Source organism: Dasypus novemcinctus, chromosome 4 (genome assembly GCF_030445035.2).
Source record: "Dasypus novemcinctus isolate mDasNov1 chromosome 4, mDasNov1.1.hap2, whole genome shotgun sequence".
Taxonomy (NCBI): Eukaryota; Metazoa; Chordata; class Mammalia; order Cingulata; family Dasypodidae; genus Dasypus; species Dasypus novemcinctus.
This window is the reverse complement of record NC_080676.1, coordinates 153,720,214-153,734,696: the sequence shown is the minus strand read 5'-3', so window position 1 is coordinate 153,734,696 and position 14,483 is coordinate 153,720,214. Positions and strand designations below refer to the sequence as shown.

At 45.3% G+C, this 14,483-nt stretch overlaps 1 protein-coding gene across 1 annotated transcript in view; it reads right to left on the bottom strand.

Moving 5' to 3' along the window:
* Positions 1-1,967: 1,967 nt before the first annotated feature.
* The window catches only part of IFNAR2 (interferon alpha and beta receptor subunit 2), a 52,989-nt gene continuing 40,473 nt past the window's right edge, over positions 1,968-14,483 (bottom strand). Inside the window, exons 12-13 of the mRNA XM_058296177.2 lie at positions 8,984-9,141; positions 1,968-2,516 (exon numbers count right to left, since the gene is read on the bottom strand). Coding sequence (XP_058152160.1) covers positions 2,109-2,516; positions 8,984-9,141 — 566 coding nt within the window. The 3' untranslated portion in view covers positions 1,968-2,108. The remainder of the gene's footprint in view (positions 2,517-8,983; positions 9,142-14,483) is intronic.

Below are 14,483 nucleotides of genomic sequence, written 5' to 3'. Positions count from 1 at the left end.
TGTGCCATGTCAGCTCCCTTGTTCTACTACATCTTATTTTCTCTCTCCTGTGTCTCTTGTTGCATCATCTTGCTGTACCAGCTCTCTGCATCGGCCAGCACTTCTGTGCAAGGCAGCTTTCCTGCATGGGCCTGCTCACCACATGGGCCAGCTTGCTCTCGCCAGGACGCCCTTCCTATATGGTAGACGGGAGCCCAATTGCTTGAGCCATATCCATTTCCCTGGTATATTATCTTTTCAAATATTCAAATATTACTTTTGCTTCTTTCTTCTCATCTTTGCTCTGGAACTCTGATTAGAGTCTGAAAGATCATCTCACTCTGTCCTCTATCGTAACCTCTCGCCTCTAGGAGGGCTGTGCCTTTTTCCCTGTCTATCCTCGCTCCCCACTCCCCTGCCCTTGGGTTTCAACTTTCTCCCTGGAGCTCTTGGGACCTCCCAGCCATGGGAGGGTAGTTATTAGGTGTCAATTCCCTAACAGTGGGGAAAGAGAAATAGAGAGAGAGAGAGGGAGAGAGATATCATCAAGATTTCATTCATATCTTACTCCCGTGGGATTTTTACGGCTGGGAAATCCACATCCAGTCAATTTTGCAATCTGAGCCCTGCTCAGGGTTTTAGTTGCAAACATCAGAAACCAACCCTGTCTGATTTCAGTAGAAAAGGCATTTATTAACGTGATGTCGGGGAGCTCACGGAATCTCTGGAAGGGTTGATGAGCCAGCCCTGGGAGACATAGACAGGAACCTGGGAAGATGTTCTCACTGAGCCCCGCTCTCCACTGGACGCTTCTGCAGGAACACCTGCCTCTGCCGTTGCTCATCGGTCTCCTAATCAGACCCTGGGTGGAGCCCGGGTTGTGTGCCTGCGTTTTAGCAGCAAGGAGGCTGGGAAAATCATCAGGTGGATTTCTAGCCTCTAATGTGGGGGAGGGGTTCTCCCTTGTAGGGTGGAAGATTCCTCAAGCACAGAAACATATTCAGATCCAGGCAACAAGAGTGTCAAATGCTGTTGAGGTAGGATTAGTAAAGGGCCATCTCTTTCTTCCCTCCCAAACCAGATGCATCTATGGGGTGTAGAACTTAAGACAGCCCTTCCATCAACCCCACAGATAGGGAGGAAAAGCTTACCTAGGGAAGAGACTTGACTAATTTCTCTTGTCACAGGACTAGCCCCAGACCACAGCGAGACCTTTAGAGGTGCTAAGAAGCTAAAGTATGTTGGCCACTCCCTTCCAATATGTCACTGAAAATGATTTTTACATACCAAATGGTAAACTGAATGCAAGAAAGTCCAACAGACTTCTGATCTCCCCGCCTTCCCCCTTATGATGCTTCATTTAAAAAACATTGAACTACTGGCCCTTGATGAATCAGCTTTCTTGGGTAATCTGTCAAAAAGGAAGGAACATTTCTTGCTGACCTAAGATTGTGGAGTTAAGTCCTACCCACGAGATGTGGCTGCCGGTAAGAATGGCTGCCATTGTTTGCCAGCTGTGTGCTGGCACTGTGACAAGCCTTTTTAACGACATCTTGCTAAACGTCAGGCCTTATCTTTTTGTACAGATGAGGAAACCAAGAGATCATAGCCTGGTAAGTTCCGAGTTGGAATTCAAAGCTCAGGGCCCTTCTATTCCTTGGAATTGCCTAGACTGAGAGCCCTCAGAAGCTTTTAGGACCCTGCACCTAGGACAGTCCACGGTCAACAGCAGGCAGGTACTAAGAAATCCCTGTTGAGTGAATGGACATCAAAAACAGCAAACTGGAGCCTCATTATATATCCGACAATTACGCAAATCTAGTAATGCGTACAGATTGGACAGTAAAAACAGAGCGCCAGCAGTAATACAAAACACAGGTAGAAAAATAAATCCAGGAAAAGTATCCCTGAGAATCACGATGCGTCTGCATGGTGTTGTGCAGCCGCTTTGGAGTTGAGATTATTTTTCCCACCTGGCTCTCAGAAGCCTGGATGGTTTTGCACCATCTCAGTCTCTCTTCCTCATTTTAGATATTTCTGCTTCTCCTAATTAAACCTGGTCCTTAGTTTAGTGAGCATACGAGAAGTGACTGAAAAGTATACCCTCAAGGGCCAACTTTTTTTTATGATCATAATCGCCTTTCTAAAGCAGCGACTTCCCAAGACGGAGTCTTCTTGTGAGCTGAGCCGTGTTTTAAAACATAACCCTGTGGCTGTGCGGCTGAGTCTGGTGCCTCAGGGCTCTGGACCTGGGATTGCACAGGTGGCCCCGGCCCTTGTGTGAGGCTCTGGTCATCCTCAGGGGCAGGTGTGGGAATGTCGGGGTCCGTGTGCCCGTGGAAGGGGGTTTCTCCCCCAGGGACTGGCTCTGGGGATCCTTGCTGAGTTGGGTTCCTGAAGCTGCAGCCGTTGCCAGGATTGTGCTCGCTGCTCTCGAAGTGTTCCGTCACGACGCTCAGCTTGTCAAAAACTTCATTCTCCTCAGAGGATGGGAAGTTAAAAATCAGCAGCGTGCTGTGATGGGGGTGGCTCAAAAACTGTGGGGGGGAAAAAAAGGAAAGTTAATTATCAGAGTTTCCCTGTTTCTTTGTCTGGGCTCAGGAAGATTTTATACAGAACTCCTGGCTAGAACACACTGTTGTAAAATGCGAAGATAAAGCCCACACCATGTGCTGAGTGATCCGAAGTCACCCTCGGATGATCCCTCTTTCAAACTAGGCAGGAGATTTTAGCTGAGTTGCTGCCGAGCTGACACAGCTGGGGTGTCATTTCCTCTGGAAGCAGGGATGTTGCAGGCACTAGATAAGTATGTCCTGGAAGAACAAATAGAACCTTCCATGCATCTGTGGGTTGAGTTACGTGACCTCTTTGGTGCTGCCCCAGAATCCTGCGATACCTCGATTTTAGGTCTAAGCTCTGTGCTGTCCATATGGTCACCAAAAGCCACGTAGGGCTTCTCAGCACTTGAAATGTGGCTCGTCCACACTGCTATGTGCCGTACGTGTGAAATGCACTCTAGATTTCCAAGACTTTGTATGAAAAAAAATGTGAATATCAGTAGTTTAAAAAAAGTCAACTGCATATTAAAATGATGTTTTGGATATACTGTATGACATAAGCTATATTATTAACATTAATTTCACCTATTTGTGTTTACTTTAAAAAATGTGGTTCCTAGCAAATTTAAAGCACATATGACCACAAGATGTTGCTATCAGAGAGCACTTTAAAAAAAAATTTATTTCTCCCCCCTTTGTCGGCTCTCTATGTCCATTCACTATGTGTTCTTCTGTTGTCTGCTTGTATTCTTGTCAGTGGCACCGGGATTCTGTGTCTCTTTTTGTTGTGTCATCTTGCTGCGTCAGCTCTCTGTGTGTGTGCCGCCACTCCTGGGCAGGCTGCGCTTTATTCATGTGGGGCTCCTTGCAGAGCACAGTCCTTGCGCGTGGGGTTCCCCTTCGTAGGGGACACCCCTGCATGGCATGGCACTCCCTGCATGCCCCAGCACTGTACGTGGGCCAGCTCCACACAGGTCAGGAGGCCCTGGGTTTGAACCCTGGACCTCCCATATGGTAGGTGGACGCTCTATCAGTTGAGCCAAATCCGCTTCCCGACAGACAGCATATTTTATGGACACTGACTCTTTGCTTTGCCGCTTCCAGCAGATGCTTTACCTAAGGGCAGGGACTGTACTATAACCATCCTCGTCTCTCCAGCTCTTTGAACAATGAAGATGCCCATATGTGTTTCCTGATATACCTACTGATTTAACCTTCTCCACTCTTTCTCCTAGATACACCAATGCCCCGAATCCTCATGGTTAGAAGGAGAAATGCTCTCCAAAGCTATGCATTTTTGTTTACTCCTTGTTCCATTTCTAACAGATTGGTCTGCTGCCCTGCTGGTGTAATTTCCACACTCAGTCTTTTGTTAGGACGTCCTCTGAACGTGAGCTGTCGGCAGCTGCATTCCCTCTCCTGGGTCTTCACTAGTTGATGGGAGGGGGAAGTGGGCAATAGGGACCCTCTCCAAATCCTCAGATGTTGTGGGGAGAGGAGAGAGGTGAGCAGAGGAAAAGATGACACATTAAAGCTCAAGAGAGCAAACTTCAGGCTCGTTTCCAGGCTGCACATACACAGGGCAGATCAGGGTGTAAGAAACGTCCCTTTTGTCTTGTCAACTAAAAGTTTGCAGCCCCAACAAATTTCCCAAACTCAATATGATTCTCTGGGTCATGGTTAGTGGATTCTATATATTATGAGTAACTGAACAGTTTTATGACGTGAAGATCCCAAACTGCTCTGCTGTTTCCTGGAACTTCCTTTGCCCTCACTTGCCAGCCTCACCACCCTTGTGTCTTAGATATCACAGAGGCTGGCTCTATAGCCAAGTCAGAAAAGTCTTCTAGCCTTGGGGGCAAGAGTTCATTTCAGCGACCCCCTTTACTACTGCTTGTTTTGGCATTTATTTGCCTGTAAGCAGATTTGTTTCAGCTGCCCTTTCCTATCTAACCAGTCTCTTTGATGGAGAAGCCAGAAACAAAAATAGCAGGGGAATAGACAATCAACAAACTCTTATGGAAGAGTAAGAGGCCCGAAATAGCCAAAACCTTCTTGAAAAATAAGAATGAAGTTGGAAGACTCACATGTCCCAATCTTAAAAGTTATTACAAAGCCACAGTAACCAAAACAGCATGGCACTGGCACAAGGACAGACATATAGACCAAAGCAATCGAAATGAGAGCTCGGAAACCAATCCTCACATTTATGGCCACTGATTTTTGACAAGGGGGCAAAGACAACTCACAATTGGGAAAGAACTGTCTCTTCAACAAATGGTGCTGGGAAAACTGGATCTCCCTTTGCAAAGGAATAAAGGTGTACCTTTACCTCATACCATATACAAAAATAATCTCAAAATGGATCAAACCCTAAATATAGGAGTCAGAATTATAAAACTTCTAGAAGAAAATATAGGGAAGCATCTTCAGAATCTTGTGGCAGGCAAATAATTTCTTAGACTTGACACTCAAAGCACAAACAAAAGAAAATTAGATAAATGGGATCGCAACAAAATTAAAAACCTTTGTGCATCAAAGGAATTTATCATGAAAGTAAGAAGACAACCCACAAAATGGTAGAAAATATTTGGAAACCACAATCTGATAAAGGTTTAATATCCAGAATACATAAAGAAATACCATAAACACAACAACAAAACAACCAATTAAAAATGGGCAAAAGACTTGAATAGTCATTTCTCCAAAGAAGATAAACAAATGGACAAAAAGCACATGAAAAGATACTCAATATCATTAGCCAATAGGGAAATGCAAATCAAAACCACAATGAAATAGCATTTCACACCCACTAGAATGGCTACTAAAAAAAACAAAACAAAACAGAAAATAACAAGTGTTGGAGAGGATGTGGAGAAATAGGAATATTCATTCATTGATAATGGAAAGTAAAATGGTGCAGCTGCTGTGGAAGAGTTTGGCAGTTCTTCAGAAAGTTATGATTAGTATTACCATATGGCCCAGCAATCTCACTTCTAGGTATATACCTAAAAGTACTGGAAGCAGGGACTCAAACAAACATCAATGCTCACAGCAGCATTATTCACAATTGCCAAATGATGGAACCAACCCAGTGTTCATCAACCGATGAATGGATAAACAAAGATGTGCTATGTATACATAATGGAATATTATCCAGCTCAAAAAGAAGTCCTGGGACATACAACAACATGGATGAACCCTGAAGACATCATGATGAATGAAATAAGCCAGATACAAAAGGACAAATATCGTATGATTTCATTGATACGAAATAATTAGAATAAGCAAACTCACATAGTCAGAATCTAAGTTACCACGGGATGGGGTGGGAGTAGGGAATAGGGAGTTAAGGTCTAAAAGGTACATAATTTCTACTTGGGGTGATGGAAAAGTTTTGGTAATGGACGGTGATGATGGTAGCACAACATTGTGAATGCGATTAACAGCACTGAATTACATATTTGAATGTGACTAAAAGAGGAAATGTTAGGTTGTAGATAAGGCACTAGAATAAAAAATTTTAAAGAATCAATGGAAATGCACAACACAAATAGTGTACCCTAAGTTAAACAATGGACTATATTTAATAGTACAATTATTAGAATGTGTTTTCAAATGTATTATACCACACCCATGCGAGATTTTAATTACAGGGTGGAACACAGTGTGGCAGTTGAGTTTATTTATGAATCCCAAATCTTTCCTCTGGGTGTGGTACCCTTTGAATGCATTAGATTCAGCTGAGATGTCTTCAATTAAATTATCTGTTAAGACTGGGGCTTTGATTCGACCACGTCGGTAAGGCATGACTCAGATTGAGTCCCTGCCCCCTTGGTGGGCCTATATAAATGGACAATCAAGAAGACACACATGGAAGAGGAGAGAGGTCTGTCATGTTTGATCCCAGGGCCCTGGGGAGAGATGAGCCATTCCCCCGATAATTTGCAGCAAGAGAACAGAGCAGCTGAGGAAGCCCAGAAAGAAACAAGCCCTATGCCAGCCTACAGCTGAGATCAGAGGAAGCTGGGCCCACAGAGCCTTAAGAGGAAGAAGGAAAGAGAGACCAGGCCACCATCTTACTTCAACACCCAGCAACTGACTCGGGTGAAAAAGTACCTCTATCGGCACCTTGAGTTGGACTCTTTAAGGGCCTTGTAACTGTAAGCTTTTATGCCAAATAAATACCCCTTATAAAAGCTAACAGATTTCTGGTACTTTGCATCAGCATCTTTTTGGCTGACTAATACACATGGGAACGCTGTATTTTATGCGTCATTTTTCTGTAAACCCACAACTTCTCTAATTGAAGAAAAATTGCAGGGGAATAGTTTTGCTTCCTCTTGGTTCTCAGTTATCACAACACCTTCAACCAGTGCAAAGTTCCTGCCCCTCTCTGTTTTCCTGCTGCAACTGTGGCTTCTCAAAGGCTCACTTCTTAGCTCATTCTGGGGCTGCCACTGGCTGGGACTTTTTTTTAGAAGGTTCTTGGCACTCAGTATGTCCCACTTTCTATCCTCAGTGGATGCTGTGCTGTGATCCTCCTTCATGGTAGAGGCTCCTGGAACACTGGCAGGTGCATTGGCTCCAGGGAGTCCCTCTCCAGGAACAGACCTTCACACAAGGCAGATACCTCGGCCAAGGTTACATCTTTACCCAGGGGCAGCCTGCACCTACTGACAGTCAATGCAAAAGGCCTGACATTATCTGTCAATGACAGTATTACTAGGACAAGAAGAGCAAGAAGTGGCAAGGACTTCGGAGACCTTAGTAAGACAAATGTGGGAAGCAGATATACCTCAAGTGATAAGGCCCCTGCCTACCATATGGGAGGACCCAGGTTCGATCCCTGGGGCCTCCTGGTGAAAAAAGAAGAAGAGAAAGTGTGACTGTGCGGTGAGCCAGTGCCTGTGTGGCAAGCCGAATACCCATGTGGTGAGCCCAGTGCCCATGTGAGCGCCTGCGTGGCGAGCCGAGTACCTGCGTTGTGAACCAGTGCCTGCGCACGTGAGTCACACAACAAGATGATGACGCAACAAAAGAGAGACGAAGGGGAGAGTCAAGGTGAAGTGCAGCAGAGACCAGGAACTGAGGTAGTGTAGTGACAGGGAAACCTCTCTCCACATGAGAGGTCCCCACGATTGAATCCTGGTGAATCCTAGACAAGAAAGATGAGAAAAGAAGACAAAAAGAGAAAAAGATACAGAAGATCACACAGTGAATGGACACAGACAGCAAAAACACAGGGCGGGGGAGAGGGAGGGGAAAGGGGAGGAAAAGAAAAAAAAGCACATGCACATCAGAGGGTGGGAAGTTGACCTCACCAAGATTCAGGGGCCTGCCATATTGGTGAAGTTTTAGGGGATCTGTGAAGTTGGGCATGGCAGGATATCTCCATCTAGGTCAAATTATCCTACCCTGTGCTCCTGCCACTGAAAAGGTTCACACTCAGGAATACTGCTCCAATGCATTAATTGAGTGACACGAAAGGCTGCCAGCTCTGAGCGGGGTCCAGGGCAGGAAAGGGCTCTGCAGAAGGGCTGGGTGCTGGTGCAAGCAGCCCTACACATCTCAGGACTAGCTGATGCAGGGGTACAAAGGCCTGGCATTATCTATCAGTGCCGACGTTGGCCAGATCAAAGCCAGCGAGCCTGCAGCAGTCTATGTGCCACAAGGATTCTGAAGTGAGGGCTGTTCCTTGACCAAAGGCTTTCCTGAAGTGGGCACATCATCCAAGGGAACGGACCAGCATGCAAGGCGTGTTACTCTCCAGGAAATGTTTCTGGAATTATGGGGCCCTGTAGCAGTTTGATATAATTGATGAATTCCAAAAAGAAATATTGGATTATGTTTGTAAACAGATCTTTTCCTCTGGGCATATGAGATTATATTGGATTCAGACATTTACTTGATTACTTAATCAAGTAAACCTCTTGTGTCAGTAGATGGGTGGGGACTCGCAGATAAAAGGCATGGCAAAGGACAGGGATGGGGGCTTTTAATGTTAGAGTTTTGATGTTGGAGTTTGATGCTGAAGCTGGAGCCCCAGGGAGAGAGAGACAGAGCCGTTCGCCTGATACTCTCCAGCTGACCTTGTGGAGAGAGGCAAAGCCTAGAGAGCCTCAGAGTCTACAGCTGACCTTGTGGAGAAAACAGAGGAGCTGAGCCCAGAGGAACCCTGGAAGCCTGAACCCTTGCAGACGTCAGCAGCCATCTCGCTTCCAACACGTGGAAATAGGCTTTGGTGAGGGAAGTAACTTATGCTTTAGGGCCTGGTATCTGTAAGCTCCTACCCCAAATAAATACCCTTTATAAAAACCAACAATTTCTGGTATTTTCATCAGCACCTCTTTGGCTGGCTGATACAGGCCCTGACTCAGAAAGGAAAACTCGCCCTCCTCCTCCAGCCAGGGCTTTCCGATCCCCACCTGCTGCACATTACCCACCTCTTTCAGGTGCTGCGGCAGAGAGCTCCCAGGCGCGAAGGCGTACTTTGTCTTCTTATAAATGCACCATATTAAGGCAAAGCAGCCCAGGAGCAGCAGGCAGACCAGGAGCACCGAGGCTATGAGGACAACAGCAACGATCCAGGAGGGGGTCATTTCTGCCAAAGACAGCGGGGCGCGTTACGCTCTTGTTCCAGGCAGCTTCGGTCACGGACGCGTCACACCGCTCTAACCATCACCATCCAGCGGCCACCCCTGCACGCAGGGCCTGTGTGCTCATCTCGGGAGGTGCTTAGGAGGAAACGAGAGCTGGCCCGAGAGTGCAGGGGTTTCTAACGGGTTTCGCCCCTTCCCCGTCTTCCTCAGTGTGGGTCCTGCTATCATTGCTGAAATGCACTGAAAGAGTCAGCAGCAAGAACTCCGATCCGCTACCTACTCACAGTGCAGCAGCGAGCTTCCTTTTCCTGGATATACCTCTTCTGCCTGGCGGCAGGAACTACGACCCCCCTGGCCCCATGGAGCGTGCACTGAAAATTGGAGCGTGCACTGAAAATACCACCACAAGATTTTGTACCTAGGAGGTCAGCCCTGGTCTCCTTGTGGTCCTAGCTCTCCTCTTGCAGTGTCTCTTCCTGTGCCCTACCCTATACCCTCTAACCCCCAACCCCTGCCAACCAGCTCTTCTCCCATGATCAAAACCTAAAGCAGGGCGCAGATGTGGCTCAAGCAGTTGAGCACCTGCCTCCCACAGGGTAGGTCCCGGGTTCAGTTCCCATGCCTCCTACAGAAAAAAAGCCAAGCATACAGACGAGCAGCCGACAATGAGCAAAAACACTGTGCACACAACGAGCACAAACAGTGAGCAAAAACGAGTGAAAAACAATGAGTAAACGGATGTTGGAGCTATCGCAGGGGCAGAGGGGGAACCTAAAGCACTGGTGCTGAGGGGCCAAGAGAACAAGCCTGCCCTTCAAAAGCCAGCCACTGCGGGAAACCAGCAAGCTGGCGGCGGAGGAAGGAGCTCCTAGAGTCAGCTCCTGCTACAGGGCAGTTAGCAAACACGCAGAGCTCTCTGGAGCTGCTGACGCACCTGTCTGGGGGCTCCAGGAGGCCAGAAGAGCATCCTGCCACATCCCTGAAGGAGTGGAAGGGGGAGACTGCCCATTTGCAGAGAAGACTCATAGGAGAGGCTCCACGCCGCGGAGGCCGGTGCCCATCCTCCACTGGAGGCACAAACCTCAGGAGCTATTCTGCCGCTGGAATTGAAAGCTCTACTTCCCAAAAACGGGGGAGGAAGAGATGGATGGGCACCAATTTCAGGTATGATGAGGAAATTCAGTGGGCTACAGTATGATCCTGAGGACAGCTAAGTTTGAGCCTGTCCGGTCAGAAGGAGGCCGGTAGCCGCCATCTGAACTCCACGCCTGGCACGAGGGGAAGCAGGGCGGACTGAAAATCCCAGTGCTGGTGGGGACCGGCTTCTTTCCATCCAGATCAGACTGCAGGGCTAGCCTAGGCCCCAGAGCCACCTCCAGCGGGGAGGAAGCTGCGGGGACCTGCGCCAGCCTCTCTGGGAAATTACCAGCCAAGCCGTGGGGGCCGGTGATCCTACTCTAGCCTCACGAGCCGCCCCAGGAGCTGCTCTGTGATGGGAATTGGAAGCTCCATTTCCCAGAATCAGGGGAGGAGGAGACGGTTGGCTGCTGATTTTGGCTACGGATTGGTAGATTCGGCTGGCTAAGAGATAACCCTGGGAACGGGGTGAGAACCAGACTGTCAAAAAGACGCCAGTAGCTGCCATTCTGACTCCATCCCCAGCCAGAGGGGAAGCCAGGCTGACTGAAATTCAGTGTGGGCAGGAACCAGTTTCTTTCAGGCAGATCAGCCTGCAGCCCTAGCCTAGGCTTCAGCCCCACCTCTGGCAGGGAGGAGGCTGAGGAGCCCTGCACCAGCCTATACAGGTAACTGCAGGGAACTTCGGCTGGCATACACTGAAAATCAGAAGTCTACCAGGGCAACTGCAGTCTTCTTAGGACCTGTACTGCATAGATTGCTGCCCACACCTGCAGCTCCATCCCCGCCCCAGGCAGGGGAGAAAGGGATGTGAAGCTTCATCTGTCTCTCTGGGCAACTACAGTCTAGGCCTGCACGTGGATTATTCCACATAGTTGTGACTCTCTCCCTACCCCTGGCAAAGGAGAAAGTTGGAAGAAGCTTCATTGGTCCCTGGAGCAAAGAGGACAGCTTGAGCCTCCACAGCTTATAGCACCAACTACATGCTTGTCTTCTATGGCATAACCAGCAAGGGAGAAATGATAGGAAGCCCTAAACTAAAGAGAAAAAACGCACCCAGAAAAAATACTCTAGTAAGCCAGGTGCAAAGACACCAACGAAAAATTACAATCCACACCAAGAAACAGGAAGCTATGGCCCAGTTAAAGGAACAAGATAAGCCTCCAGGTGACATAAAGGAGTTGAGACAACTAATTATAGATGTTCAAACAAATCTTCTTAATAAATTCAATGAGATAGCTAAAGAGATTAAGGATATTAAGAAGACATTGGATGAGCACAAAGAAGAATTTGAAAGCATACATAGGAAAATAGCAGGTCTTATGGGAATGAAAGGTGCAATAAATGAAATGAAAAAAACATTGGAATCATATAATAGCAGATTTGGGGAGGCAGAAGAAAGGATGGGTGAGCTTGAAGAAATGGCCTCTGAAAGTGAACATACAAAAGAAGAGATGAAGAATGGAAAAAATTGAACAAGGTCTCAGGGAACTAAATGACAGCAAAGGGTGTGCAAACATACATGTCATGTGTGTCCCAGAAGGAGAAGAAAGGGTAAAGGGGCAGAAGGAATATTAAAAGAAATAAGGGTAGAAAATTTCCTAACCCTATTGAAGGACATAGATATCCCTGTCAAAGAAGCACAACATACTCCCATCTGAAAAAAATCTAAATAGAACAATTCTAAGACACATACTCATCAGAATGCCAAAGGCCAAAGACAAAGCGAGAATTCTGAGAGCAGCAAGAGAAAAGCAATACAGAATATATAAGGGATAGCCAATAAGATTAAGTGCTGATTTCTCACCAGAAACCATGGATGCAAGAAGACAGTAGTCTGATACATTTAAGATACTACAAGAGAAAAACTTCCAGTCAAGCATCTTATATCCAGCAAGACTGTCTTTCAAAAATGAGGGCAAAATTAGAATATTCACAGATAAACAGAAACTGAGAGAATTTCTAAGCAAGAGGCCAGATTTCAGGAAATACTAAAGGGTGTGCTAGAGCCTGAAAAGAAAAGACAGGAGAGAGGGGCCTGGAAGAGAGTCTAGAAATGAAGATTATATCAATAAAAGTAAGTAAAAGTGTCAAAAGAGAGGTGAAAATAAAATACGACAGATAAAACTCAAATAGGAATAAACTTAACCAATGATGTAAAGCACTTGTATTCAGAAAACTGCAACTCAATATTAAACAAATCAAAAAAGCCCTAAATAACTGGAAGAACATTCCATGCTCATGGATTGGAAGACTAAATATCATTAAGATGTCAATTCTACTCAAATTGATATACAGATTTAATGCAATCCCGATAAAAATTTCACCAGCATTAAAGAAAAAATTGAAAACATGATCATTAAATTTATTTGGAAGGGTAAGGAGTCCTGAATAGTCAGAAACATCATAAAAAGGAAAAGTGAACCCTCATCATCAGACTTTCAATCATAATACCTACCTATAGTGGTTAAAAACAACATAGTACTGTCCTAAAGACAGACACAATAGACCAATGGAACCAAATTTATGGTTCAGAAACATACCCTCACAGGTATGGTCAAGTAATTTTTGACTAGCCTGTCAAACTCACACAGCTCAGACAGAACAATCCATTCAATGAATGGTGCTGAAAGAACTGGACATCCATAGCTGAAAGATGGAAAGGGGACCCCTATCTCACACCTTATCCAAAAACTAACTCAAAATGGATCAAAAAACTAAAAATAAAAGCAAGAGCCATAAAACTTCTAGAAGAAATTATTGGAAAATATTTTTCCAATAATGGTGGTAGGTGGTGGATTCTTAAAGGAGGTAAGAGAAGGACTGAGTGGACGACTGATGTTTAATGTATGTAGAAGTTTTAATTAGCTTTACTGTAAAATTGTGGAAATGTATAGAATGGATGGTAACACACAGTGAGTAACAGCTAGTTTATAAATGGGGATGTGACTGAAAATGGTAGTCTAGTTATGTAAATGCCAACTGACGGAATGCTTGAGAATAATCAAAGAACTGGATAGCACAGTAAACCAAGAGGTGGGTGAGAATTGTGGTTGATGGTACAGATGCAAGAGTGTCCTTTGTTAGTTAGAACAAATGTATATCACTACTGCAGGGTGTTGGGAATGTGGAGAAGCATGAGAAAAATACAGCTGGAGTGAACTATTGACTGTGGATAATAGTTAAAATATTCTTTCATCTATGCAAAAGATGTACTGTGTTGATACTGAGGCAGTATGGAAAATGCGAGCCAAATGTACACTATGGACATGGCAATAATCAGATGACGTTATTCTATCTGTAGCAAATGACATGCCACATCGTGGTGTGTTGATGGAGGGGTGTTGTTTGGGAATTCTGCACATGTGCATGATTGTTTTATAAGTTTACAACCTCTGTCATAAAAAAATATATTTAAAAATAATAATACAGTGGGTTGGGGAAAAACACACCAAATGTAAGAAAAGAACTATGATTAGTAATAAGATTTTGACAGTGTTCTTTCATAGTTTGTAACAAACGTCTCATGACAATGCAAGGTGTTGGTGGAGGGTTGGTGTATGGAACCCATGTATGATGTTATGCATGTTTGCTTTGTAAGTTCACAACTTTTACTATATACTTAATTGCTTATGTATGTTCATATATAAATGATATAAAGATAATAACAATTGGATTGGTTAGGAGAAAAATACTTTGTTTAGTAGCAATATTTTGATGATGCTCTTTAATCATTAAAGAGGTTTAAAAATAATGCAAGTTATTGGTGGTAGGGTGAGATGTTATATATGTTTGATTGATGTTATATGTTTGTTTTATAAGTTCACAACTATTACACATTTATTATGTATGAGTGATATATTTCAATAAATTTTTTAAAAATTTTTAAAAAAAGCAAGCCATTGCCAAGAACTGTTTGTGGGTGTGGCAGTTTGAATTTGGTGAATCCCCAAAAGAGATTATGTTGGGAAGCGGTTGTGGCTCAACTGATAGAGTGTCCGCCTACCATATGGAGGGTCCAGGGTTCAAACCCAGGGCCTCCTGACCCGTGTGGTGAGCTGACCCATGTGTAGTGCTGCCGCACGCAATGAGTGCTGTGCCACGCAGGGGTGTCCCCTGTGGGGTGCCCCATGCATGAGGAGGATGCCCTGCAAGGAGAGCCGCCCCGTGCAAAAAAAAGCACAGCCCGCCCAGGAGTGGCACTGCA